The sequence below is a fragment of the Opisthocomus hoazin genome, chromosome Z (assembly GCF_030867145.1).
Source record: "Opisthocomus hoazin isolate bOpiHoa1 chromosome Z, bOpiHoa1.hap1, whole genome shotgun sequence".
NCBI classification, from domain to species: Eukaryota; Metazoa; Chordata; class Aves; order Opisthocomiformes; family Opisthocomidae; genus Opisthocomus; species Opisthocomus hoazin.
The window spans coordinates 34,029,581-34,056,356 of NC_134454.1; the positions used below are offsets into that span (position 1 = coordinate 34,029,581).

At 47.1% G+C, this 26,776-nt stretch overlaps 5 protein-coding genes across 5 annotated transcripts; all 5 read left to right on the forward strand.

The window, feature by feature from the left end:
* LOC142358934 (E3 ubiquitin-protein ligase Topors-like) lies at window positions 1-3,420 on the forward strand. Its single transcript, XM_075411680.1, has one exon. The coding sequence runs from the start codon at window positions 24-26 to the stop codon at window positions 3,021-3,023; it is 3,000 nt and encodes a 999-aa protein (XP_075267795.1). The 5' UTR covers window positions 1-23; the 3' UTR covers window positions 3,024-3,420.
* Window positions 3,421-5,531: 2,111 nt separating this feature from the next.
* LOC104338362 (E3 ubiquitin-protein ligase Topors) lies at window positions 5,532-8,951 on the forward strand. Its single transcript, XM_009944399.2, has one exon. It carries the CDS (start codon window positions 5,555-5,557, stop codon window positions 8,552-8,554), a length of 3,000 nt encoding a protein of 999 aa, XP_009942701.1. The 5' UTR covers window positions 5,532-5,554; the 3' UTR covers window positions 8,555-8,951.
* A 2,111-nt stretch (window positions 8,952-11,062) lies between these two features.
* On the forward strand, window positions 11,063-14,482 carry LOC142358933 (E3 ubiquitin-protein ligase Topors-like). Its single transcript, XM_075411678.1, has one exon. It carries the CDS (start codon window positions 11,086-11,088, stop codon window positions 14,083-14,085), a length of 3,000 nt encoding a protein of 999 aa, XP_075267793.1. The 5' UTR covers window positions 11,063-11,085; the 3' UTR covers window positions 14,086-14,482.
* A 2,111-nt stretch (window positions 14,483-16,593) lies between these two features.
* LOC142358936 (E3 ubiquitin-protein ligase Topors-like) lies at window positions 16,594-20,013 on the forward strand. Its single transcript, XM_075411684.1, has one exon. The coding sequence runs from the start codon at window positions 16,617-16,619 to the stop codon at window positions 19,614-19,616; it is 3,000 nt and encodes a 999-aa protein (XP_075267799.1). The 5' UTR covers window positions 16,594-16,616; the 3' UTR covers window positions 19,617-20,013.
* A 2,110-nt stretch (window positions 20,014-22,123) lies between these two features.
* LOC104338361 (E3 ubiquitin-protein ligase Topors) lies at window positions 22,124-25,543 on the forward strand. Its single transcript, XM_009944398.2, has one exon. It carries the CDS (start codon window positions 22,147-22,149, stop codon window positions 25,144-25,146), a length of 3,000 nt encoding a protein of 999 aa, XP_009942700.2. The 5' UTR covers window positions 22,124-22,146; the 3' UTR covers window positions 25,147-25,543.
* The last annotated feature ends 1,233 nt before the right edge of the window (window positions 25,544-26,776 follow it).

The window sequence follows — 26,776 nt, forward strand, 5'->3', positions numbered from 1 at the left end:
ATTGTCTCTTTCTTTTGTAGAACATGACTTCCTCAGATAAGGATTTTTCAGAAGACAGTAACTTTTCGCCAAAAGCCAGCACCAGCAAACTGCCAACAGATGCGTCTCCTGACTCTAAATGCCCCATCTGCTTGGATAGGTTTGACAATGTTGCGTATCTAGATCGCTGCTTGCATAAGTTCTGTTTCCACTGTGTCCAGGAGTGGTCAAAAAACAAAGCAGAATGCCCCCTGTGCAAGCAACCCTTTTTTTCCATTTTCCATACGATTCGTGCCGAAGATGACTTCAAGGAGTACGTACTCCCCTTTTCAGAAAATAGCTCTTTTGCCAGCCCTGATGGCCGGAGATTTCGTTACCGTACCACTTTAACAGGGGAACGCCGCGCCAGTCGTTCCCCGTCCCGAAGGACGCAGTTCCCTCCAGATAATGGGATATTGTTTGAAGGCTTGTCCAGCGCACCCGTGCGGCAGAGAGCCGGAGAGATCCAGCAGATGATCAGGAGGCTGGCCTCAAGGAGACAGGCTAGCGCGGAGGGCAGGTCTCTACGGCAGATTCAGGAGGAGGACATGATCAACTTCCGCAGAGCGCTGTACCGTACTGGTGTGCGCATTCGGAATATTCAGGATGGTGGCCGCTACCGAGACATTTCAGCAGAGTTTTTCCGCCGCAACCCTGCTTGCCTTCACAGGTTGGTTCCTTGGCTGAAGCGAGAACTTACGGTGCTGTTTGGTGCCCATGGATCTTTGGTTAATATTGTGCAGCACTTTATCATGAGTAATGTGACCAGGTATGACCTGGAAAGTCAGGCCTTTGCTGACGATTTAAAGCCATTTCTGCTGAATCGGACTGAACACTTCATACATGAATTCATCAGTTTTGCCCGTTGTCCTTTTAACTTAGAAGCGTATGATCAACATGCCAATTATGACTGTCCTGCACCGTCGTATGATGAAGGAAGCCACTCGGACTCATCAATTATTACAATATCTCCGGATATGGCATATTCTCGAGGGCCAGATAACAGTTTGTCTGTGACTGGTCTTGATCAGGCCCCCTGGGATGATGAAACTCCCGGGCCTTCCTATTCTGTTTCAGAAGAGGTTCGTGCAACCATGGCTTCTCCTCTGGAGATGTCAGAAAGTTCTGATGAGGACTCTGCTACAAAGAGTCAAAGAACCAAACGGCAGCCTCAGTTACAGGCTAACGCTGACTCAAACGACAGTGACTCTTCATCGGACAATTGTGTTATTGTTGGGTATGTTAAGCCGTTAGCTGAGAGGACACCAGAAGTGGTTGAGCTGTCCTCGGACTCTGAGGAGTCCATCAGAGAAGAGAAAAGGGAAGATGCGAAGAAACAGCAGCCAATGCAGTGTCGCAGCTGGAGTGACAGTGAACCAAGCAGGAGTTTCTCGCCACGTTCCCCCACATACAGGGAGGGTGTGGGTAGTGGTAGAAGCTGCTTATCTCCTGCAGCTGAGAAGACAGAGTCCAAAGATGAAGAGAAGAACAAGTGTAAGGTGAAAGATCTGTCTCCACGGGACCGGAACTGGAGCCTCTCTCCGGGGAGTGACACAGTGTGCTTCCCTTGGCATCACAGATTGTCCAGAAAGGGGAGGTCCAGGAGCCCACGGTCCTGTTCTCGGAACAGTCGAGGCAGTCGTGGCCATCGGTCTAGGAGGGAGCATCGTAGCAGAAGCCACCTTAAAAGGAGACCATCGAGAAGCAGGGATAGTAGCAAGCGTAGGAGCAAGAGAAGCAGCAGGAGGTCAAGGGCTCGTGACACCAGAGTCTCTCTAAAAAGCCAGAGAGTCTCTCTAAGTCGTGAGAGCAGTCCATCCAGAGAATTAAGCAGATCACGATCACGTAGCAAAGGCCATGGCAAAAGGCGATCAAGAAGCAGGGACAGCGATCGTTATTACATGAGAGACAATTATCAAAGTAGAGACCAGTGGGGTTACACTTCCTGTAGTCGAAAGGACCTTGGAGATGGCTATGACTCCTCCAGCAGAAGGAGGACTCAGCCTAATGCTCGTTATTCGAAGCAATCTGCTAGTCCAGAATACAGGATGCGATCATTTGTTGAAAAGGCAGATCCACAGAGCCAGAGGGGACTCCGTGAGAGACACTATTACTGTGATGAAAGATGCAGGTCGAGGAGTCGATCAAGCAACAGGTCAAGGACCCCTTCTGGAGGAACTAACAGAACGAAAAGTGGAAAGCCTGGTGGAAAAAGGAAGTACAAAACCCGCCATTTGGAGAATGCGTTTGTGGAGAGCACAAGTCTAGAAAGAGAAAATGACCCCGAGAAAACTTTCTCCAAATTCAGTGACTGCTACAAAAATGAAGATAGCCTTTCAGACAATCGAGCAAGCAGTGAGACAAAGCGTAAGAAAAAGACGAAAAAGATGAGGAGTCCAAGTGTGGAGATAGTCTATGAAGGAAAAGCGACAGACACAAGACATCTTAAAAAGAAAAAGAAGAAGCATAAGAAGAAACACCGGAAACATCACGTGAGTAACTCGTCACACTCTTCTCCAGTGGTGATTACGATTGATAGTGATAGTAGCAAGGAGCCACTAACTATGGAATGTGACAGCAGTATTACTTGGACAGGCACAACTCGGACATACGAGAGAGAAGGTGAGTCTCCATCTTCTTTTTTGGAAATGACAGGATGTGAAGATGTTTACAGAGTCGGTGAGAAAACTGGAGGAGCAGCCAAAAAGTACAGTATTCCTACCACAAGGGCAGACTTAGACGGTGACATTAGAAATGCTGATTTTGAACTTCGAGAAACATCGCCTGGTCGGAGGCTTGCCAGAGCGGATACCAGCAGTAGCATCCGTCACATAGAAACTCTAAGCAGCTACGTTGAAGAAGCACCAGCATCGCCTTCTGGTCAGCTGCCTTCCCCCAGGATGTCCTTCCTAGAGTGTCCAGAGAGACAACCACTGATACTAAGACTGCCAAAGAATCTCGTCAGCAGATCTTCTTGGTTTGGTTTCCCGGAAGAAAAAATGTAGCACACTTCCCATGGAACACTTCTTAAAATTGTGAATTTGTTTTGACTACTTTTTTCCCTTTGAGAACAAAAACAGCTGATGTGATTTGTGTATGTTAAAAGATGTCTGGGAAAAGTCTAAAACCTTTGACTGTGTATGCACTTTTAACTCACAGAAGATACAATATTGCTAGTACATAACTTTTAAAGTTTCTCAGAAGACTGTTTGGAAGTTGCAATTTCATAAAACCATCATACGATAATTCTTGTACTAGGTAAAATATATCCACAGAGTATTTCAAAGTTTTGTTTAAAACAAACAGCAAAAAAACAACCCAAACCAAAAGCCAGAAAATGCGTTTTATGGGGATTACTCTTCTTAGACAAGGGAAAAGTAGCTTGGTTCATAAGAAGCTGTTCAGGCTGAATTCTACTGTGCTTTCATCTATTTGTCTGATGCTCATTTGTTTTCATCTGAATAAAGCAATAATACTTTTTTTTGTTAAATTAATCTGAATGTGTGGACTGTGTGCTTTGCAAACGTAACATTTATCTTTCCATTTTGGGTGTCATTGTTTGGTGAGAGATCTACTGTTTGTGATTCTGCTTTGGTTTTCAAAACCAATGCCTACAGCCAGAAGTGCCGTGGCGGCAGGCTTGCTCTGACCCGGTGTTGAGAATTAACCCCGGCTGGCAACAGAGCACCCCACAGCTGCTTGCTCACTTACCCCTGTATGGGATGGGGAAGAGGTTTAGGAGGGTGAAAGTGAGAAAACTTGTGGGTTGAGGTAGACAGTTTAATAAGTAAAGCAAAAGCCATGCACGCAAGCAAAGCAAAACAAGGATTTCATTCAGTACTTCCCATGGGCAGGCAGGTGTTCAGCCATCTCCAGGAAAGCAGGGCTTGGGAAGCAGTTACTTGGGAAGAGAAACACCATCACACTGAAGATCCTTCCCTTCCTTCTTTTCTTTGCTTTATATGCTGTGCATGATGCCAAATGGTGTGGAATATCACTTTGGTCATCAGGGGTCAGCTGTCCCAGCTGTGTCCCTTGTTGTGCACCCCCATCCTACTCGCTGGTGGGGTGGGGAGAGGAGCAGAAAAGGCCTTGACTCTGTGTAAGCACTGCTCAGCAGTAACTAAAACATCCCTGTGTTATCTGCACTGTTTTCAGCACAAATCTAAAACATAGCCCTATAGTAGCTGCTACAGAAAAAATTAGCTCTATGCCAGACAAAACCAGCACACCTGGCAGAGATAAAACAGGGCAATTCACAAAAGCAACGGAGGCTGAGCTGTGCCATTCTCTGCTCTCTCGGTGTGGTGGGCATGACCTTGGGGAAACAGCAAGCCAGACGAGAGAAAAAGAGAGGGAATAAGAGAAAATGAAAGACAAAGAAAGTCAAAGAGAGGGGAAGCAAGAGTGTGGCAGCACACCACAATAAGTTACGGCAGTCACAAAGCAAGCAAAAGCAAGCAGAAGCAGCAGCAGAAGCACTTTAATGGTTAATCATAACATTTTTATATCCCCTTGTCCCCCACCCCCAGAGTCGCATTGGTGAGGGTCTTCTGGCATGTAGCTCCTTTGTCCTTCTGATTGGTCATCATGTGTCCGTTCACACGACCTTCACACTTATCAAAAAGTTGGTTTTCCCCATCCTGTTTCTTCGTTCCTTTCCTCCTGTTTTTCAAACAGAGGTGCACAAAATAATTAGCTCATAGATATGGCTCTATTCCATCAAGACCGTCAAGGCCGCCTGCGGCCCTGTCGATTCCCACACAAGAGCAGCCTCCAATTAAAGAGGAAGGATTTCTGAGACATGGGGCACACCAATTCTGAAATGCAAGCTCTGTGGAGGGCAAGACTTAGCGGGCTGGCTCCTTCCCACAGGAAAGCAGGGCCCTCGCCCGGCAAGAGCAGCATGCAGAGGGTGCTCCCCGTCTGCACGTCAGCCCTCGCTGCCCACAGGCAGCTCTGCCCAGGTTTTCCACTGCTGCCCCCACGCACCGCGTCGGGGGCGGGGGGGTACAGCTGGGCCGACTGAGGAGCACTGATGGATGGGGAGGTGTCAACGGTTTAGGGACTCATGCCTGCTGGTAGAAATTGAAATGCCATCAATACTCAGGGTCTCTTTCTCAGTGGAGGGGCAGGGGGTTGGACATTGTTTGGCGAGAGGTCTACTGTTTGTGTATCTGCTTTGGTTTTCAAAACCAATGCCTGCAGATTTCTTTACTGAAAGAGTGGTCAGGCATTGGAACAGGCTGCCCGGGGAAGTATTGGAGTCACCATCCCTGGAGGTGTTCAAAAAACCTATAGACATTCAGGTCATGGTTTAGTAGGCATGGTGGTGTTGGGTTGACGGCTGGACTTGGTGATTGATTCTATGGTTCTGTGATGCTATGATTCTATGATTCTTTGTTCAGTGTTCTCTGAGTGCTGTTGTTGGGTTTGGAACCTTGAAGGCGATGGTTACGGGTTTCTGTGTCTAGATGTTAGCATTTTCTGTCTCTCTGAGATAGCAATGATCTATTGTCTCTTTCTTTTGTAGAACATGACTTCCTCAGATAAGGATTTTTCAGAAGACAGTAACTTTTCGCCAAAAGCCAGCACCAGCAAACTGCCAACAGATGCGTCTCCTGACTCTAAATGCCCCATCTGCTTGGATAGGTTTGACAATGTTGCGTATCTAGATCGCTGCTTGCATAAGTTCTGTTTCCACTGTGTCCAGGAGTGGTCAAAAAACAAAGCAGAATGCCCCCTGTGCAAGCAACCCTTTTTTTCCATTTTCCATACGATTCGTGCCGAAGATGACTTCAAGGAGTACGTACTCCCCTTTTCAGAAAATAGCTCTTTTGCCAGCCCTGATGGCCGGAGATTTCGTTACCGTACCACTTTAACAGGGGAACGCCGCGCCAGTCGTTCCCCGTCCCGAAGGACGCAGTTCCCTCCAGATAATGGGATATTGTTTGAAGGCTTGTCCAGCGCACCCGTGCGGCAGAGAGCCGGAGAGATCCAGCAGATGATCAGGAGGCTGGCCTCAAGGAGACAGGCTAGCGCGGAGGGCAGGTCTCTACGGCAGATTCAGGAGGAGGACATGATCAACTTCCGCAGAGCGCTGTACCGTACTGGTGTGCGCATTCGGAATATTCAGGATGGTGGCCGCTACCGAGACATTTCAGCAGAGTTTTTCCGCCGCAACCCTGCTTGCCTTCACAGGTTGGTTCCTTGGCTGAAGCGAGAACTTACGGTGCTGTTTGGTGCCCATGGATCTTTGGTTAATATTGTGCAGCACTTTATCATGAGTAATGTGACCAGGTATGACCTGGAAAGTCAGGCCTTTGCTGACGATTTAAAGCCATTTCTGCTGAATCGGACTGAACACTTCATACATGAATTCATCAGTTTTGCCCGTTGTCCTTTTAACTTAGAAGCGTATGATCAACATGCCAATTATGACTGTCCTGCACCGTCGTATGATGAAGGAAGCCACTCGGACTCATCAATTATTACAATATCTCCGGATATGGCATATTCTCGAGGGCCAGATAACAGTTTGTCTGTGACTGGTCTTGATCAGGCCCCCTGGGATGATGAAACTCCCGGGCCTTCCTATTCTGTTTCAGAAGAGGTTCGTGCAACCATGGCTTCTCCTCTGGAGATGTCAGAAAGTTCTGATGAGGACTCTGCTACAAAGAGTCAAAGAACCAAACGGCAGCCTCAGTTACAGGCTAACGCTGACTCAAACGACAGTGACTCTTCATCGGACAATTGTGTTATTGTTGGGTATGTTAAGCCGTTAGCTGAGAGGACACCAGAAGTGGTTGAGCTGTCCTCGGACTCTGAGGAGTCCATCAGAGAAGAGAAAAGGGAAGATGCGAAGAAACAGCAGCCAATGCAGTGTCGCAGCTGGAGTGACAGTGAACCAAGCAGGAGTTTCTCGCCACGTTCCCCCACATACAGGGAGGGTGTGGGTAGTGGTAGAAGCTGCTTATCTCCTGCAGCTGAGAAGACAGAGTCCAAAGATGAAGAGAAGAACAAGTGTAAGGTGAAAGATCTGTCTCCACGGGACCGGAACTGGAGCCTCTCTCCGGGGAGTGACACAGTGTGCTTCCCTTGGCATCACAGATTGTCCAGAAAGGGGAGGTCCAGGAGCCCACGGTCCTGTTCTCGGAACAGTCGAGGCAGTCGTGGCCATCGGTCTAGGAGGGAGCATCGTAGCAGAAGCCACCTTAAAAGGAGACCATCGAGAAGCAGGGATAGTAGCAAGCGTAGGAGCAAGAGAAGCAGCAGGAGGTCAAGGGCTCGTGACACCAGAGTCTCTCTAAAAAGCCAGAGAGTCTCTCTAAGTCGTGAGAGCAGTCCATCCAGAGAATTAAGCAGATCACGATCACGTAGCAAAGGCCATGGCAAAAGGCGATCAAGAAGCAGGGACAGCGATCGTTATTACATGAGAGACAATTATCAAAGTAGAGACCAGTGGGGTTACACTTCCTGTAGTCGAAAGGACCTTGGAGATGGCTATGACTCCTCCAGCAGAAGGAGGACTCAGCCTAATGCTCGTTATTCGAAGCAATCTGCTAGTCCAGAATACAGGATGCGATCATTTGTTGAAAAGGCAGATCCACAGAGCCAGAGGGGACTCCGTGAGAGACACTATTACTGTGATGAAAGATGCAGGTCGAGGAGTCGATCAAGCAACAGGTCAAGGACCCCTTCTGGAGGAACTAACAGAACGAAAAGTGGAAAGCCTGGTGGAAAAAGGAAGTACAAAACCCGCCATTTGGAGAATGCGTTTGTGGAGAGCACAAGTCTAGAAAGAGAAAATGACCCCGAGAAAACTTTCTCCAAATTCAGTGACTGCTACAAAAATGAAGATAGCCTTTCAGACAATCGAGCAAGCAGTGAGACAAAGCGTAAGAAAAAGACGAAAAAGATGAGGAGTCCAAGTGTGGAGATAGTCTATGAAGGAAAAGCGACAGACACAAGACATCTTAAAAAGAAAAAGAAGAAGCATAAGAAGAAACACCGGAAACATCACGTGAGTAACTCGTCACACTCTTCTCCAGTGGTGATTACGATTGATAGTGATAGTAGCAAGGAGCCACTAACTATGGAATGTGACAGCAGTATTACTTGGACAGGCACAACTCGGACATACGAGAGAGAAGGTGAGTCTCCATCTTCTTTTTTGGAAATGACAGGATGTGAAGATGTTTACAGAGTCGGTGAGAAAACTGGAGGAGCAGCCAAAAAGTACAGTATTCCTACCACAAGGGCAGACTTAGACGGTGACATTAGAAATGCTGATTTTGAACTTCGAGAAACATCGCCTGGTCGGAGGCTTGCCAGAGCGGATACCAGCAGTAGCATCCGTCACATAGAAACTCTAAGCAGCTACGTTGAAGAAGCACCAGCATCGCCTTCTGGTCAGCTGCCTTCCCCCAGGATGTCCTTCCTAGAGTGTCCAGAGAGACAACCACTGATACTAAGACTGCCAAAGAATCTCGTCAGCAGATCTTCTTGGTTTGGTTTCCCGGAAGAAAAAATGTAGCACACTTCCCATGGAACACTTCTTAAAATTGTGAATTTGTTTTGACTACTTTTTTCCCTTTGAGAACAAAAACAGCTGATGTGATTTGTGTATGTTAAAAGATGTCTGGGAAAAGTCTAAAACCTTTGACTGTGTATGCACTTTTAACTCACAGAAGATACAATATTGCTAGTACATAACTTTTAAAGTTTCTCAGAAGACTGTTTGGAAGTTGCAATTTCATAAAACCATCATACGATAATTCTTGTACTAGGTAAAATATATCCACAGAGTATTTCAAAGTTTTGTTTAAAACAAACAGCAAAAAAACAACCCAAACCAAAAGCCAGAAAATGCGTTTTATGGGGATTACTCTTCTTAGACAAGGGAAAAGTAGCTTGGTTCATAAGAAGCTGTTCAGGCTGAATTCTACTGTGCTTTCATCTATTTGTCTGATGCTCATTTGTTTTCATCTGAATAAAGCAATAATACTTTTTTTTGTTAAATTAATCTGAATGTGTGGACTGTGTGCTTTGCAAACGTAACATTTATCTTTCCATTTTGGGTGTCATTGTTTGGTGAGAGATCTACTGTTTGTGATTCTGCTTTGGTTTTCAAAACCAATGCCTACAGCCAGAAGTGCCGTGGCGGCAGGCTTGCTCTGACCCGGTGTTGAGAATTAACCCCGGCTGGCAACAGAGCACCCCACAGCTGCTTGCTCACTTACCCCTGTATGGGATGGGGAAGAGGTTTAGGAGGGTGAAAGTGAGAAAACTTGTGGGTTGAGGTAGACAGTTTAATAAGTAAAGCAAAAGCCATGCACGCAAGCAAAGCAAAACAAGGATTTCATTCAGTACTTCCCATGGGCAGGCAGGTGTTCAGCCATCTCCAGGAAAGCAGGGCTTGGGAAGCAGTTACTTGGGAAGAGAAACACCATCACACTGAAGATCCTTCCCTTCCTTCTTTTCTTTGCTTTATATGCTGTGCATGATGCCAAATGGTGTGGAATATCACTTTGGTCATCAGGGGTCAGCTGTCCCAGCTGTGTCCCTTGTTGTGCACCCCCATCCTACTCGCTGGTGGGGTGGGGAGAGGAGCAGAAAAGGCCTTGACTCTGTGTAAGCACTGCTCAGCAGTAACTAAAACATCCCTGTGTTATCTGCACTGTTTTCAGCACAAATCTAAAACATAGCCCTATAGTAGCTGCTACAGAAAAAATTAGCTCTATGCCAGACAAAACCAGCACACCTGGCAGAGATAAAACAGGGCAATTCACAAAAGCAACGGAGGCTGAGCTGTGCCATTCTCTGCTCTCTCGGTGTGGTGGGCATGACCTTGGGGAAACAGCAAGCCAGACGAGAGAAAAAGAGAGGGAATAAGAGAAAATGAAAGACAAAGAAAGTCAAAGAGAGGGGAAGCAAGAGTGTGGCAGCACACCACAATAAGTTACGGCAGTCACAAAGCAAGCAAAAGCAAGCAGAAGCAGCAGCAGAAGCACTTTAATGGTTAATCATAACATTTTTATATCCCCTTGTCCCCCACCCCCAGAGTCGCATTGGTGAGGGTCTTCTGGCATGTAGCTCCTTTGTCCTTCTGATTGGTCATCATGTGTCCGTTCACACGACCTTCACACTTATCAAAAAGTTGGTTTTCCCCATCCTGTTTCTTCGTTCCTTTCCTCCTGTTTTTCAAACAGAGGTGCACAAAATAATTAGCTCATAGATATGGCTCTATTCCATCAAGACCGTCAAGGCCGCCTGCGGCCCTGTCGATTCCCACACAAGAGCAGCCTCCAATTAAAGAGGAAGGATTTCTGAGACATGGGGCACACCAATTCTGAAATGCAAGCTCTGTGGAGGGCAAGACTTAGCGGGCTGGCTCCTTCCCACAGGAAAGCAGGGCCCTCGCCCGGCAAGAGCAGCATGCAGAGGGTGCTCCCCGTCTGCACGTCAGCCCTCGCTGCCCACAGGCAGCTCTGCCCAGGTTTTCCACTGCTGCCCCCACGCACCGCGTCGGGGGCGGGGGGGTACAGCTGGGCCGACTGAGGAGCACTGATGGATGGGGAGGTGTCAACGGTTTAGGGACTCATGCCTGCTGGTAGAAATTGAAATGCCATCAATACTCAGGGTCTCTTTCTCAGTGGAGGGGCAGGGGGTTGGACATTGTTTGGCGAGAGGTCTACTGTTTGTGTATCTGCTTTGGTTTTCAAAACCAATGCCTGCAGATTTCTTTACTGAAAGAGTGGTCAGGCATTGGAACAGGCTGCCCGGGGAAGTATTGGAGTCACCATCCCTGGAGGTGTTCAAAAAACCTATAGACATTCAGGTCATGGTTTAGTAGGCATGGTGGTGTTGGGTTGACGGCTGGACTTGGTGATTGATTCTATGGTTCTGTGATGCTATGATTCTATGATTCTTTGTTCAGTGTTCTCTGAGTGCTGTTGTTGGGTTTGGAACCTTGAAGGCGATGGTTACGGGTTTCTGTGTCTAGATGTTAGCATTTTCTGTCTCTCTGAGATAGCAATGATCTATTGTCTCTTTCTTTTGTAGAACATGACTTCCTCAGATAAGGATTTTTCAGAAGACAGTAACTTTTCGCCAAAAGCCAGCACCAGCAAACTGCCAACAGATGCGTCTCCTGACTCTAAATGCCCCATCTGCTTGGATAGGTTTGACAATGTTGCGTATCTAGATCGCTGCTTGCATAAGTTCTGTTTCCACTGTGTCCAGGAGTGGTCAAAAAACAAAGCAGAATGCCCCCTGTGCAAGCAACCCTTTTTTTCCATTTTCCATACGATTCGTGCCGAAGATGACTTCAAGGAGTACGTACTCCCCTTTTCAGAAAATAGCTCTTTTGCCAGCCCTGATGGCCGGAGATTTCGTTACCGTACCACTTTAACAGGGGAACGCCGCGCCAGTCGTTCCCCGTCCCGAAGGACGCAGTTCCCTCCAGATAATGGGATATTGTTTGAAGGCTTGTCCAGCGCACCCGTGCGGCAGAGAGCCGGAGAGATCCAGCAGATGATCAGGAGGCTGGCCTCAAGGAGACAGGCTAGCGCGGAGGGCAGGTCTCTACGGCAGATTCAGGAGGAGGACATGATCAACTTCCGCAGAGCGCTGTACCGTACTGGTGTGCGCATTCGGAATATTCAGGATGGTGGCCGCTACCGAGACATTTCAGCAGAGTTTTTCCGCCGCAACCCTGCTTGCCTTCACAGGTTGGTTCCTTGGCTGAAGCGAGAACTTACGGTGCTGTTTGGTGCCCATGGATCTTTGGTTAATATTGTGCAGCACTTTATCATGAGTAATGTGACCAGGTATGACCTGGAAAGTCAGGCCTTTGCTGACGATTTAAAGCCATTTCTGCTGAATCGGACTGAACACTTCATACATGAATTCATCAGTTTTGCCCGTTGTCCTTTTAACTTAGAAGCGTATGATCAACATGCCAATTATGACTGTCCTGCACCGTCGTATGATGAAGGAAGCCACTCGGACTCATCAATTATTACAATATCTCCGGATATGGCATATTCTCGAGGGCCAGATAACAGTTTGTCTGTGACTGGTCTTGATCAGGCCCCCTGGGATGATGAAACTCCCGGGCCTTCCTATTCTGTTTCAGAAGAGGTTCGTGCAACCATGGCTTCTCCTCTGGAGATGTCAGAAAGTTCTGATGAGGACTCTGCTACAAAGAGTCAAAGAACCAAACGGCAGCCTCAGTTACAGGCTAACGCTGACTCAAACGACAGTGACTCTTCATCGGACAATTGTGTTATTGTTGGGTATGTTAAGCCGTTAGCTGAGAGGACACCAGAAGTGGTTGAGCTGTCCTCGGACTCTGAGGAGTCCATCAGAGAAGAGAAAAGGGAAGATGCGAAGAAACAGCAGCCAATGCAGTGTCGCAGCTGGAGTGACAGTGAACCAAGCAGGAGTTTCTCGCCACGTTCCCCCACATACAGGGAGGGTGTGGGTAGTGGTAGAAGCTGCTTATCTCCTGCAGCTGAGAAGACAGAGTCCAAAGATGAAGAGAAGAACAAGTGTAAGGTGAAAGATCTGTCTCCACGGGACCGGAACTGGAGCCTCTCTCCGGGGAGTGACACAGTGTGCTTCCCTTGGCATCACAGATTGTCCAGAAAGGGGAGGTCCAGGAGCCCACGGTCCTGTTCTCGGAACAGTCGAGGCAGTCGTGGCCATCGGTCTAGGAGGGAGCATCGTAGCAGAAGCCACCTTAAAAGGAGACCATCGAGAAGCAGGGATAGTAGCAAGCGTAGGAGCAAGAGAAGCAGCAGGAGGTCAAGGGCTCGTGACACCAGAGTCTCTCTAAAAAGCCAGAGAGTCTCTCTAAGTCGTGAGAGCAGTCCATCCAGAGAATTAAGCAGATCACGATCACGTAGCAAAGGCCATGGCAAAAGGCGATCAAGAAGCAGGGACAGCGATCGTTATTACATGAGAGACAATTATCAAAGTAGAGACCAGTGGGGTTACACTTCCTGTAGTCGAAAGGACCTTGGAGATGGCTATGACTCCTCCAGCAGAAGGAGGACTCAGCCTAATGCTCGTTATTCGAAGCAATCTGCTAGTCCAGAATACAGGATGCGATCATTTGTTGAAAAGGCAGATCCACAGAGCCAGAGGGGACTCCGTGAGAGACACTATTACTGTGATGAAAGATGCAGGTCGAGGAGTCGATCAAGCAACAGGTCAAGGACCCCTTCTGGAGGAACTAACAGAACGAAAAGTGGAAAGCCTGGTGGAAAAAGGAAGTACAAAACCCGCCATTTGGAGAATGCGTTTGTGGAGAGCACAAGTCTAGAAAGAGAAAATGACCCCGAGAAAACTTTCTCCAAATTCAGTGACTGCTACAAAAATGAAGATAGCCTTTCAGACAATCGAGCAAGCAGTGAGACAAAGCGTAAGAAAAAGACGAAAAAGATGAGGAGTCCAAGTGTGGAGATAGTCTATGAAGGAAAAGCGACAGACACAAGACATCTTAAAAAGAAAAAGAAGAAGCATAAGAAGAAACACCGGAAACATCACGTGAGTAACTCGTCACACTCTTCTCCAGTGGTGATTACGATTGATAGTGATAGTAGCAAGGAGCCACTAACTATGGAATGTGACAGCAGTATTACTTGGACAGGCACAACTCGGACATACGAGAGAGAAGGTGAGTCTCCATCTTCTTTTTTGGAAATGACAGGATGTGAAGATGTTTACAGAGTCGGTGAGAAAACTGGAGGAGCAGCCAAAAAGTACAGTATTCCTACCACAAGGGCAGACTTAGACGGTGACATTAGAAATGCTGATTTTGAACTTCGAGAAACATCGCCTGGTCGGAGGCTTGCCAGAGCGGATACCAGCAGTAGCATCCGTCACATAGAAACTCTAAGCAGCTACGTTGAAGAAGCACCAGCATCGCCTTCTGGTCAGCTGCCTTCCCCCAGGATGTCCTTCCTAGAGTGTCCAGAGAGACAACCACTGATACTAAGACTGCCAAAGAATCTCGTCAGCAGATCTTCTTGGTTTGGTTTCCCGGAAGAAAAAATGTAGCACACTTCCCATGGAACACTTCTTAAAATTGTGAATTTGTTTTGACTACTTTTTTCCCTTTGAGAACAAAAACAGCTGATGTGATTTGTGTATGTTAAAAGATGTCTGGGAAAAGTCTAAAACCTTTGACTGTGTATGCACTTTTAACTCACAGAAGATACAATATTGCTAGTACATAACTTTTAAAGTTTCTCAGAAGACTGTTTGGAAGTTGCAATTTCATAAAACCATCATACGATAATTCTTGTACTAGGTAAAATATATCCACAGAGTATTTCAAAGTTTTGTTTAAAACAAACAGCAAAAAAACAACCCAAACCAAAAGCCAGAAAATGCGTTTTATGGGGATTACTCTTCTTAGACAAGGGAAAAGTAGCTTGGTTCATAAGAAGCTGTTCAGGCTGAATTCTACTGTGCTTTCATCTATTTGTCTGATGCTCATTTGTTTTCATCTGAATAAAGCAATAATACTTTTTTTTGTTAAATTAATCTGAATGTGTGGACTGTGTGCTTTGCAAACGTAACATTTATCTTTCCATTTTGGGTGTCATTGTTTGGTGAGAGATCTACTGTTTGTGATTCTGCTTTGGTTTTCAAAACCAATGCCTACAGCCAGAAGTGCCGTGGCGGCAGGCTTGCTCTGACCCGGTGTTGAGAATTAACCCCGGCTGGCAACAGAGCACCCCACAGCTGCTTGCTCACTTACCCCTGTATGGGATGGGGAAGAGGTTTAGGAGGGTGAAAGTGAGAAAACTTGTGGGTTGAGGTAGACAGTTTAATAAGTAAAGCAAAAGCCATGCACGCAAGCAAAGCAAAACAAGGATTTCATTCAGTACTTCCCATGGGCAGGCAGGTGTTCAGCCATCTCCAGGAAAGCAGGGCTTGGGAAGCAGTTACTTGGGAAGAGAAACACCATCACACTGAAGATCCTTCCCTTCCTTCTTTTCTTTGCTTTATATGCTGTGCATGATGCCAAATGGTGTGGAATATCACTTTGGTCATCAGGGGTCAGCTGTCCCAGCTGTGTCCCTTGTTGTGCACCCCCATCCTACTCGCTGGTGGGGTGGGGAGAGGAGCAGAAAAGGCCTTGACTCTGTGTAAGCACTGCTCAGCAGTAACTAAAACATCCCTGTGTTATCTGCACTGTTTTCAGCACAAATCTAAAACATAGCCCTATAGTAGCTGCTACAGAAAAAATTAGCTCTATGCCAGACAAAACCAGCACACCTGGCAGAGATAAAACAGGGCAATTCACAAAAGCAACGGAGGCTGAGCTGTGCCATTCTCTGCTCTCTCGGTGTGGTGGGCATGACCTTGGGGAAACAGCAAGCCAGACGAGAGAAAAAGAGAGGGAATAAGAGAAAATGAAAGACAAAGAAAGTCAAAGAGAGGGGAAGCAAGAGTGTGGCAGCACACCACAATAAGTTACGGCAGTCACAAAGCAAGCAAAAGCAAGCAGAAGCAGCAGCAGAAGCACTTTAATGGTTAATCATAACATTTTTATATCCCCTTGTCCCCCACCCCCAGAGTCGCATTGGTGAGGGTCTTCTGGCATGTAGCTCCTTTGTCCTTCTGATTGGTCATCATGTGTCCGTTCACACGACCTTCACACTTATCAAAAAGTTGGTTTTCCCCATCCTGTTTCTTCGTTCCTTTCCTCCTGTTTTTCAAACAGAGGTGCACAAAATAATTAGCTCATAGATATGGCTCTATTCCATCAAGACCGTCAAGGCCGCCTGCGGCCCTGTCGATTCCCACACAAGAGCAGCCTCCAATTAAAGAGGAAGGATTTCTGAGACATGGGGCACACCAATTCTGAAATGCAAGCTCTGTGGAGGGCAAGACTTAGCGGGCTGGCTCCTTCCCACAGGAAAGCAGGGCCCTCGCCCGGCAAGAGCAGCATGCAGAGGGTGCTCCCCGTCTGCACGTCAGCCCTCGCTGCCCACAGGCAGCTCTGCCCAGGTTTTCCACTGCTGCCCCCACGCACCGCGTCGGGGGCGGGGGGGTACAGCTGGGCCGACTGAGGAGCACTGATGGATGGGGAGGTGTCAACGGTTTAGGGACTCATGCCTGCTGGTAGAAATTGAAATGCCATCAATACTCAGGGTCTCTTTCTCAGTGGAGGGGCAGGGGGTTGGACATTGTTTGGCGAGAGGTCTACTGTTTGTGTATCTGCTTTGGTTTTCAAAACCAATGCCTGCAGATTTCTTTACTGAAAGAGTGGTCAGGCATTGGAACAGGCTGCCCGGGGAAGTATTGGAGTCACCATCCCTGGAGGTGTTCAAAAAACCTATAGACATTCAGGTCATGGTTTAGTAGGCATGGTGGTGTTGGGTTGACGGCTGGACTTGGTGATTGATTCTATGGTTCTGTGATGCTATGATTCTATGATTCTTTGTTCAGTGTTCTCTGAGTGCTGTTGTTGGGTTTGGAACCTTGAAGGCGATGGTTACGGGTTTCTGTGTCTAGATGTTAGCATTTTCTGTCTCTCTGAGATAGCAATGATCTATTGTCTCTTTCTTTTGTAGAACATGACTTCCTCAGATAAGGATTTTTCAGAAGACAGTAACTTTTCGCCAAAAGCCAGCACCAGCAAACTGCCAACAGATGCGTCTCCTGACTCTAAATGCCCCATCTGCTTGGATAGGTTTGACAATGTTGCGTATCTAGATCGCTGCTTGCATAAGTTCTGTTTCCACTGTGTCCAGGAGTGGTCAAAAAACAAAGCAGAATGCCCCCTGTGCAAGCAACCCTTTTTTTCCATTTTCCATACGATTCGTGCCGAAGATGACTTCAAGGAGTACGTACTCCCCTTTTCAGAAAATAGCTCTTTTGCCAGCCCTGATGGCCGGAGATTTCGTTACCGTACCACTTTAACAGGGGAACGCCGCGCCAGTCGTTCCCCGTCCCGAAGGACGCAGTTCCCTCCAGATAATGGGATATTGTTTGAAGGCTTGTCCAGCGCACCCGTGCGGCAGAGAGCCGGAGAGATCCAGCAGATGATCAGGAGGCTGGCCTCAAGGAGACAGGCTAGCGCGGAGGGCAGGTCTCTACGGCAGATTCAGGAGGAGGACATGATCAACTTCCGCAGAGCGCTGTACCGTACTGGTGTGCGCATTCGGAATATTCAGGATGGTGGCCGCTACCGAGACATTTCAGCAGAGTTTTTCCGCCGCAACCCTGCTTGCCTTCACAGGTTGGTTCCTTGGCTGAAGCGAGAACTTACGGTGCTGTTTGGTGCCCATGGATCTTTGGTTAATATTGTGCAGCACTTTATCATGAGTAATGTGACCAGGTATGACCTGGAAAGTCAGGCCTTTGCTGACGATTTAAAGCCATTTCTGCTGAATCGGACTGAACACTTCATACATGAATTCATCAGTTTTGCCCGTTGTCCTTTTAACTTAGAAGCGTATGATCAACATGCCAATTATGACTGTCCTGCACCGTCGTATGATGAAGGAAGCCACTCGGACTCATCAATTATTACAATATCTCCGGATATGGCATATTCTCGAGGGCCAGATAACAGTTTGTCTGTGACTGGTCTTGATCAGGCCCCCTGGGATGATGAAACTCCCGGGCCTTCCTATTCTGTTTCAGAAGAGGTTCGTGCAACCATGGCTTCTCCTCTGGAGATGTCAGAAAGTTCTGATGAGGACTCTGCTACAAAGAGTCAAAGAACCAAATGGCAGCCTCAGTTACAGGCTAACGCTGACTCAAACGACAGTGACTCTTCATCGGACAATTGTGTTATTGTTGGGTATGTTAAGCCGTTAGCTGAGAGGACACCAGAAGTGGTTGAGCTGTCCTCGGACTCTGAGGAGTCCATCAGAGAAGAGAAAAGGGAAGATGCGAAGAAACAGCAGCCAATGCAGTGTCGCAGCTGGAGTGACAGTGAACCAAGCAGGAGTTTCTCGCCACGTTCCCCCACATACAGGGAGGGTGTGGGTAGTGGTAGAAGCTGCTTATCTCCTGCAGCTGAGAAGACAGAGTCCAAAGATGAAGAGAAGAACAAGTGTAAGGTGAAAGATCTGTCTCCACGGGACCGGAACTGGAGCCTCTCTCCGGGGAGTGACACAGTGTGCTTCCCTTGGCATCACAGATTGTCCAGAAAGGGGAGGTCCAGGAGCCCACGGTCCTGTTCTCGGAACAGTCGAGGCAGTCGTGGCCATCGGTCTAGGAGGGAGCATCGTAGCAGAAGCCACCTTAAAAGGAGACCATCGAGAAGCAGGGATAGTAGCAAGCGTAGGAGCAAGAGAAGCAGCAGGAGGTCAAGGGCTCGTGACACCAGAGTCTCTCTAAAAAGCCAGAGAGTCTCTCTAAGTCGTGAGAGCAGTCCATCCAGAGAATTAAGCAGATCACGATCACGTAGCAAAGGCCATGGCAAAAGGCGATCAAGAAGCAGGGACAGCGATCGTTATTACATGAGAGACAATTATCAAAGTAGAGACCAGTGGGGTTACACTTCCTGTAGTCGAAAGGACCTTGGAGATGGCTATGACTCCTCCAGCAGAAGGAGGACTCAGCCTAATGCTCGTTATTCGAAGCAATCTGCTAGTCCAGAATACAGGATGCGATCATTTGTTGAAAAGGCAGATCCACAGAGCCAGAGGGGACTCCGTGAGAGACACTATTACTGTGATGAAAGATGCAGGTCGAGGAGTCGATCAAGCAACAGGTCAAGGACCCCTTCTGGAGGAACTAACAGAACGAAAAGTGGAAAGCCTGGTGGAAAAAGGAAGTACAAAACCCGCCATTTGGAGAATGCGTTTGTGGAGAGCACAAGTCTAGAAAGAGAAAATGACCCCGAGAAAACTTTCTCCAAATTCAGTGACTGCTACAAAAATGAAGATAGCCTTTCAGACAATCGAGCAAGCAGTGAGACAAAGCGTAAGAAAAAGACGAAAAAGATGAGGAGTCCAAGTGTGGAGATAGTCTATGAAGGAAAAGCGACAGACACAAGACATCTTAAAAAGAAAAAGAAGAAGCATAAGAAGAAACACCGGAAACATCACGTGAGTAACTCGTCACACTCTTCTCCAGTGGTGATTACGATTGATAGTGATAGTAGCAAGGAGCCACTAACTATGGAATGTGACAGCAGTATTACTTGGACAGGCACAACTCGGACATACGAGAGAGAAGGTGAGTCTCCATCTTCTTTTTTGGAAATGACAGGATGTGAAGATGTTTACAGAGTCGGTGAGAAAACTGGAGGAGCAGCCAAAAAGTACAGTATTCCTACCACAAGGGCAGACTTAGACGGTGACATTAGAAATGCTGATTTTGAACTTCGAGAAACATCGCCTGGTCGGAGGCTTGCCAGAGCGGATACCAGCAGTAGCATCCGTCACATAGAAACTCTAAGCAGCTACGTTGAAGAAGCACCAGCATCGCCTTCTGGTCAGCTGCCTTCCCCCAGGATGTCCTTCCTAGAGTGTCCAGAGAGACAACCACTGATACTAAGACTGCCAAAGAATCTCGTCAGCAGATCTTCTTGGTTTGGTTTCCCGGAAGAAAAAATGTAGCACACTTCCCATGGAACACTTCTTAAAATTGTGAATTTGTTTTGACTACTTTTTTCCCTTTGAGAACAAAAACAGCTGATGTGATTTGTGTATGTTAAAAGATGTCTGGGAAAAGTCTAAAACCTTTGACTGTGTATGCACTTTTAACTCACAGAAGATACAATATTGCTAGTACATAACTTTTAAAGTTTCTCAGAAGACTGTTTGGAAGTTGCAATTTCATAAAACCATCATACGATAATTCTTGTACTAGGTAAAATATATCCACAGAGTATTTCAAAGTTTTGTTTAAAACAAACAGCAAAAAAACAACCCAAACCAAAAGCCAGAAAATGCGTTTTATGGGGATTACTCTTCTTAGACAAGGGAAAAGTAGCTTGGTTCATAAGAAGCTGTTCAGGCTGAATTCTACTGTGCTTTCATCTATTTGTCCGATGCTCATTTGTTTTCATCTGAATAAAGCAATAATACTTTTTTTTGTTAAATTAATCTGAATGTGTGGACTGTGTGCTTTGCAAACGTAACATTTATCTTTCCATTTTGGGTGTCATTGTTTGGTGAGAGATCTACTGTTTGTGATTCTGCTTTGGTTTTCAAAACCAATGCCTACAGCCAGAAGTGCCGTGGCGGCAGGCTTGCTCTGACCCGGTGTTGAGAATTAACCCCGGCTGGCAACAGAGCACCCCACAGCTGCTTGCTCACTTACCCCTGTATGGGATGGGGAAGAGGTTTAGGAGGGTGAAAGTGAGAAAACTTGTGGGTTGAGGTAGACAGTTAATAAGTAAAGCAAAAGCCATGCACGCAAGCAAAGCAAAACAAGGATTTCATTCAGTACTTCCCATGGGCAGGCAGGTGTTCAGCCATCTCCAGGAAAGCAGGGCTTGGGAAGCAGTTACTTGGGAAGAGAAACACCATCACACTGAAGATCCTTCCCTTCCTTCTTTTCTTTGCTTTATATGCTGTGCATGATGCCAAATGGTGTGGAATATCACTTTGGTCATCTGGGGTCAGCTGTCCCAGCTGTGTCCCTTGTTGTGCACCCCCATCCTACTCGCTGGTGGGGTGGGGAGAGGAGCAGAAAAGGCCTTGACTCTGTGTAAGCACTGCTCAGCAGTAACTAAAACATCCCTGTGTTATCTGCACTGTTTTCAGCACAAATCTAAAACATAGCCCTATAGTAGCTGCTACAGAAAAAATTAGCTCTATGCCAGACAAAACCAGCACACCTGGCAGAGATAAAACAGGGCAATTCACAAAAGCAACGGAGGCTGAGCTGTGCCATTCTCTGCTCTCTCGGTGTGGTGGGCATGACCTTGGGGAAACAGCAAGCCAGACGAGAAAAAAAGAGAGGGAATAAGAGAAAATGAAAGACAAAGAAAGTCAAAGAGAGGGGAAGCAAGAGTGTGGCAGCACACCACAATAAGTTACGGCAGTCACAAAGCAAGCAAAAGCAAGCAGAAGCAGCAGCAGAAGCACTTTAATGGTTAATCATAACATTTTTATATCCCCTTGTCCCCCACCCCCAGAGTCGCATTGGTGAGGGTCTTCTGGCATGTAGCTCCTTTGTCCTTCTGATTGGTCATCATGTGTCCGTTCACACGACCTTCGCACTTATCAAAAAGTTGGTTTTCCCCATCCTGTTTCTTCGTTCCTTTCCTCCTGTTTTTCAAACAGAGGTGCACAAAATAATTAGCTCATAGATATGGCTCTATTCCATCAAGACCGTCAAGGCCGCCTGCGGCCCTGTCGATTCCCACACAAGAGCAGCCTCCAATTAAAGAGGAAGGATTTCTGAGACATGGGGCACACCAATTCTGAAATGCAAGCTCTGTGGAGGGCAAGACTTAGCGGGCTGGCTCCTTCCCACAGGAAAGCAGGGCCCTCGCCCGGCAAGAGCAGCATGCAGAGGGTGCTCCCCGTCTGCACGTCAGCCCTCGCTGCCCACAGGCAGCTCTGCCCAGGTTTTCCACTGCTGCCCCCACGCACCGCGTCGGGGGCGGGGGGGTACAGCTGGGCCGACTGAGGAGCACTGATGGATGGGGAGGTGTCAACGGTTTAGGGACTCATGCCTGCTGGTAGAAATTGAAATGCCATCAATACTCAGGGTCTCTTTCTCAGTGGAGGGGCAGGGGGTTGGACATTGTTTGGCGAGAGGTCTACTGTTTGTGTATCTGCTTTGGTTTTCAAAACCAATGCCTGCAGATTTCTTTACTGAAAGAGTGGTCAGGCATTGGAACAGGCTGCCCGGGGAAGTATTGGAGTCACCATCCCTGGAGGTGTTCAAAAAACCTATAGACATTCAGGTCATGGTTTAGTAGGCATGGTGGTGTTGGGTTGACGGCTGGACTTGGTGATTGATTCTATGGTTCTGTGATGCTATGATTCTATGATTCTTTGTTCAGTGTTCTCTGAGTGCTGTTGTTGGGTTTGGAACCTTGAAGGCGATGGTTACGGGTTTCTGTGTCTAGATGTTAGCATTTTCTGTCTCTCTGAGATAGCAATGATCTATTGTCTCTTTCTTTTGTAGAACATGACTTCCTCAGATAAGGATTTTTCAGAAGACAGTAACTTTTCGCCAAAAGCCAGCACCAGCAAACTGCCAACAGATGCGTCTCCTGACTCTAAATGCCCCATCTGCTTGGATAGGTTTGACAATGTTGCGTATCTAGATCGCTGCTTGCATAAGTTCTGTTTCCACTGTGTCCAGGAGTGGTCAAAAAACAAAGCAGAATGCCCCCTGTGCAAGCAACCCTTTTTTTCCATTTTCCATACGATTCGTGCCGAAGATGACTTCAAGGAGTACGTACTCCCCTTTTCAGAAAATAGCTCTTTTGCCAGCCCTGATGGCCGGAGATTTCGTTACCGTACCACTTTAACAGGGGAACGCCGCGCCAGTCGTTCCCCGTCCCGAAGGACGCAGTTCCCTCCAGATAATGGGATATTGTTTGAAGGCTTGTCCAGCGCACCCGTGCGGCAGAGAGCCGGAGAGATCCAGCAGATGATCAGGAGGCTGGCCTCAAGGAGACAGGCTAGCGCGGAGGGCAGGTCTCTACGGCAGATTCAGGAGGAGGACATGATCAACTTCCGCAGAGCGCTGTACCGTACTGGTGTGCGCATTCGGAATATTCAGGATGGTGGCCGCTACCGAGACATTTCAGCAGAGTTTTTCCGCCGCAACCCTGCTTGCCTTCACAGGTTGGTTCCTTGGCTGAAGCGAGAACTTACGGTGCTGTTTGGTGCCCATGGATCTTTGGTTAATATTGTGCAGCACTTTATCATGAGTAATGTGACCAGGTATGACCTGGAAAGTCAGGCCTTTGCTGACGATTTAAAGCCATTTCTGCTGAATCGGACTGAACACTTCATACATGAATTCATCAGTTTTGCCCGTTGTCCTTTTAACTTAGAAGCGTATGATCAACATGCCAATTATGACTGTCCTGCACCGTCGTATGATGAAGGAAGCCACTCGGACTCATCAATTATTACAATATCTCCGGATATGGCATATTCTCGAGGGCCAGATAACAGTTTGTCTGTGACTGGTCTTGATCAGGCCCCCTGGGATGATGAAACTCCCGGGCCTTCCTATTCTGTTTCAGAAGAGGTTCGTGCAACCATGGCTTCTCCTCTGGAGATGTCAGAAAGTTCTGATGAGGACTCTGCTACAAAGAGTCAAAGAACCAAACGGCAGCCTCAGTTACAGGCTAACGCTGACTCAAACGACAGTGACTCTTCATCGGACAATTGTGTTATTGTTGGGTATGTTAAGCCGTTAGCTGAGAGGACACCAGAAGTGGTTGAGCTGTCCTCGGACTCTGAGGAGTCCATCAGAGAAGAGAAAAGGGAAGATGCGAAGAAACAGCAGCCAATGCAGTGTCGCAGCTGGAGTGACAGTGAACCAAGCAGGAGTTTCTCGCCACGTTCCCCCACATACAGGGAGGGTGTGGGTAGTGGTAGAAGCTGCTTATCTCCTGCAGCTGAGAAGACAGAGTCCAAAGATGAAGAGAAGAACAAGTGTAAGGTGAAAGATCTGTCTCCACGGGACCGGAACTGGAGCCTCTCTCCGGGGAGTGACACAGTGTGCTTCCCTTGGCATCACAGATTGTCCAGAAAGGGGAGGTCCAGGAGCCCACGGTCCTGTTCTCGGAACAGTCGAGGCAGTCGTGGCCATCGGTCTAGGAGGGAGCATCGTAGCAGAAGCCACCTTAAAAGGAGACCATCGAGAAGCAGGGATAGTAGCAAGCATAGGAGCAAGAGAAGCAGCAGGAGGTCAAGGGCTCGTGACACCAGAGTCTCTCTAAAAAGCCAGAGAGTCTCTCTAAGTCGTGAGAGCAGTCCATCCAGAGAATTAAGCAGATCACGATCACGTAGCAAAGGCCATGGCAAAAGGCGATCAAGAAGCAGGGACAGCGATCGTTATTACATGAGAGACAATTATCAAAGTAGAGACCAGTGGGGTTACACTTCCTGTAGTCGAAAGGACCTTGGAGATGGCTATGACTCCTCCAGCAGAAGGAGGACTCAGCCTAATGCTCGTTATTCGAAGCAATCTGCTAGTCCAGAATACAGGATGCGATCATTTGTTGAAAAGGCAGATCCACAGAGCCAGAGGGGACTCCGTGAGAGACACTATTACTGTGATGAAAGATGCAGGTCGAGGAGTCGATCAAGCAACAGGTCAAGGACCCCTTCTGGAGGAACTAACAGAACGAAAAGTGGAAAGCCTGGTGGAAAAAGGAAGTACAAAACCCGCCATTTGGAGAATGCGTTTGTGGAGAGCACAAGTCTAGAAAGAGAAAATGACCCCGAGAAAACTTTCTCCAAATTCAGTGACTGCTACAAAAATGAAGATAGCCTTTCAGACAATCGAGCAAGCAGTGAGACAAAGCGTAAGAAAAAGACGAAAAAGATGAGGAGTCCAAGTGTGGAGATAGTCTATGAAGGAAAAGCGACAGACACAAGACATCTTAAAAAGAAAAAGAAGAAGCATAAGAAGAAACACCGGAAACATCACGTGAGTAACTCGTCACACTCTTCTCCAGTGGTGATTACGATTGATAGTGATAGTAGCAAGGAGCCACTAACTATGGAATGTGACAGCAGTATTACTTGGACAGGCACAACTCGGACATACGAGAGAGAAGGTGAGTCTCCATCTTCTTTTTTGGAAATGACAGGATGTGAAGATGTTTACAGAGTCGGTGAGAAAACTGGAGGAGCAGCCAAAAAGTACAGTATTCCTACCACAAGGGCAGACTTAGACGGTGACATTAGAAATGCTGATTTTGAACTTCGAGAAACATCGCCTGGTCGGAGGCTTGCCAGAGCGGATACCAGCAGTAGCATCCGTCACATAGAAACTCTAAGCAGCTACGTTGAAGAAGCACCAGCATCGCCTTCTGGTCAGCTGCCTTCCCCCAGGATGTCCTTCCTAGAGTGTCCAGAGAGACAACCACTGATACTAAGACTGCCAAAGAATCTCGTCAGCAGATCTTCTTGGTTTGGTTTCCCGGAAGAAAAAATGTAGCACACTTCCCATGGAACACTTCTTAAAATTGTGAATTTGTTTTGACTACTTTTTTCCCTTTGAGAACAAAAACAGCTGATGTGATTTGTGTATGTTAAAAGATGTCTGGGAAAAGTCTAAAACCTTTGACTGTGTATGCACTTTTAACTCACAGAAGATACAATATTGCTAGTACATAACTTTTAAAGTTTCTCAGAAGACTGTTTGGAAGTTGCAATTTCATAAAACCATCATACGATAATTCTTGTACTAGGTAAAATATATCCACAGAGTATTTCAAAGTTTTGTTTAAAACAAACAGCAAAAAAACAACCCAAACCAAAAGCCAGAAAATGCGTTTTATGGGGATTACTCTTCTTAGACAAGGGAAAAGTAGCTTGGTTCATAAGAAGCTGTTCAGGCTGAATTCTACTGTGCTTTCATCTATTTGTCTGATGCTCATTTGTTTTCATCTGAATAAAGCAATAATACTTTTTTTTGTTAAATTAATCTGAATGTGTGGACTGTGTGCTTTGCAAACGTAACATTTATCTTTCCATTTTGGGTGTCATTGTTTGGTGAGAGATCTACTGTTTGTGATTCTGCTTTGGTTTTCAAAACCAATGCCTACAGCCAGAAGTGCCGTGGCGGCAGGCTTGCTCTGACCCGGTGTTGAGAATTAACCCCGGCTGGCAACAGAGCACCCCACAGCTGCTTGCTCACTTACCCCTGTATGGGATGGGGAAGAGGTTTAGGAGGGTGAAAGTGAGAAAACTTGTGGGTTGAGGTAGACAGTTTAATAAGTAAAGCAAAAGCCATGCACGCAAGCAAAGCAAAACAAGGATTTCATTCAGTACTTCCCATGGGCAGGCAGGTGTTCAGCCATCTCCAGGAAAGCAGGGCTTGGGAAGCAGTTACTTGGGAAGAGAAACACCATCACACTGAAGATCCTTCCCTTCCTTCTTTTCTTTGCTTTATATGCTGTGCATGATGCCAAATGGTGTGGAATATCACTTTGGTCATCTGGGGTCAGCTGTCCCAGCTGTGTCCCTTGTTGTGCACCCCCATCCTACTCGCTGGTGGGGTGGGGAGAGGAGCAGAAAAGGCCTTGACTCTGTGTAAGCACTGCTCAGCAGTAACTAAAACATCCCTGTGTTATCTGCACTGTTTTCAGCACAAATCTAAAACATAGCCCTATAGTAGCTGCTACAGAAAAAATTAGCTCTATGCCAGACAAAACCAGCACACCTGGCAGAGATAAAACAGGGCAATTCACAAAAGCAACGGAGGCTGAGCTGTGCCATTCTCTGCTCTCTTGGTGTGGTGGGCATGACCTTGGGGAAACAGCAAGCCAGACGAGAGAAAAAGAGAGGGAATAAGAGAAAATGAAAGACAAAGAAAGTCAAAGAGAGGGGAAGCAAGAGTGTGGCAGCACACCACAATAAGTTACGGCAGTCACAAAGCAAGCAAAAGCAAGCAGAAGCAGCAGCAGAAGCACTTTAATGGTTAATCATAACATTTTTATATCCCCTTGTCCCCCACCCCCAGAGTCGCATTGGTGAGGGTCTTCTGGCATGTAGCTCCTTTGTCCTTCTGATTGGTCATCATGTGTCCGTTCACACGACCTTCACACTTATCAAAAAGTTGGTTT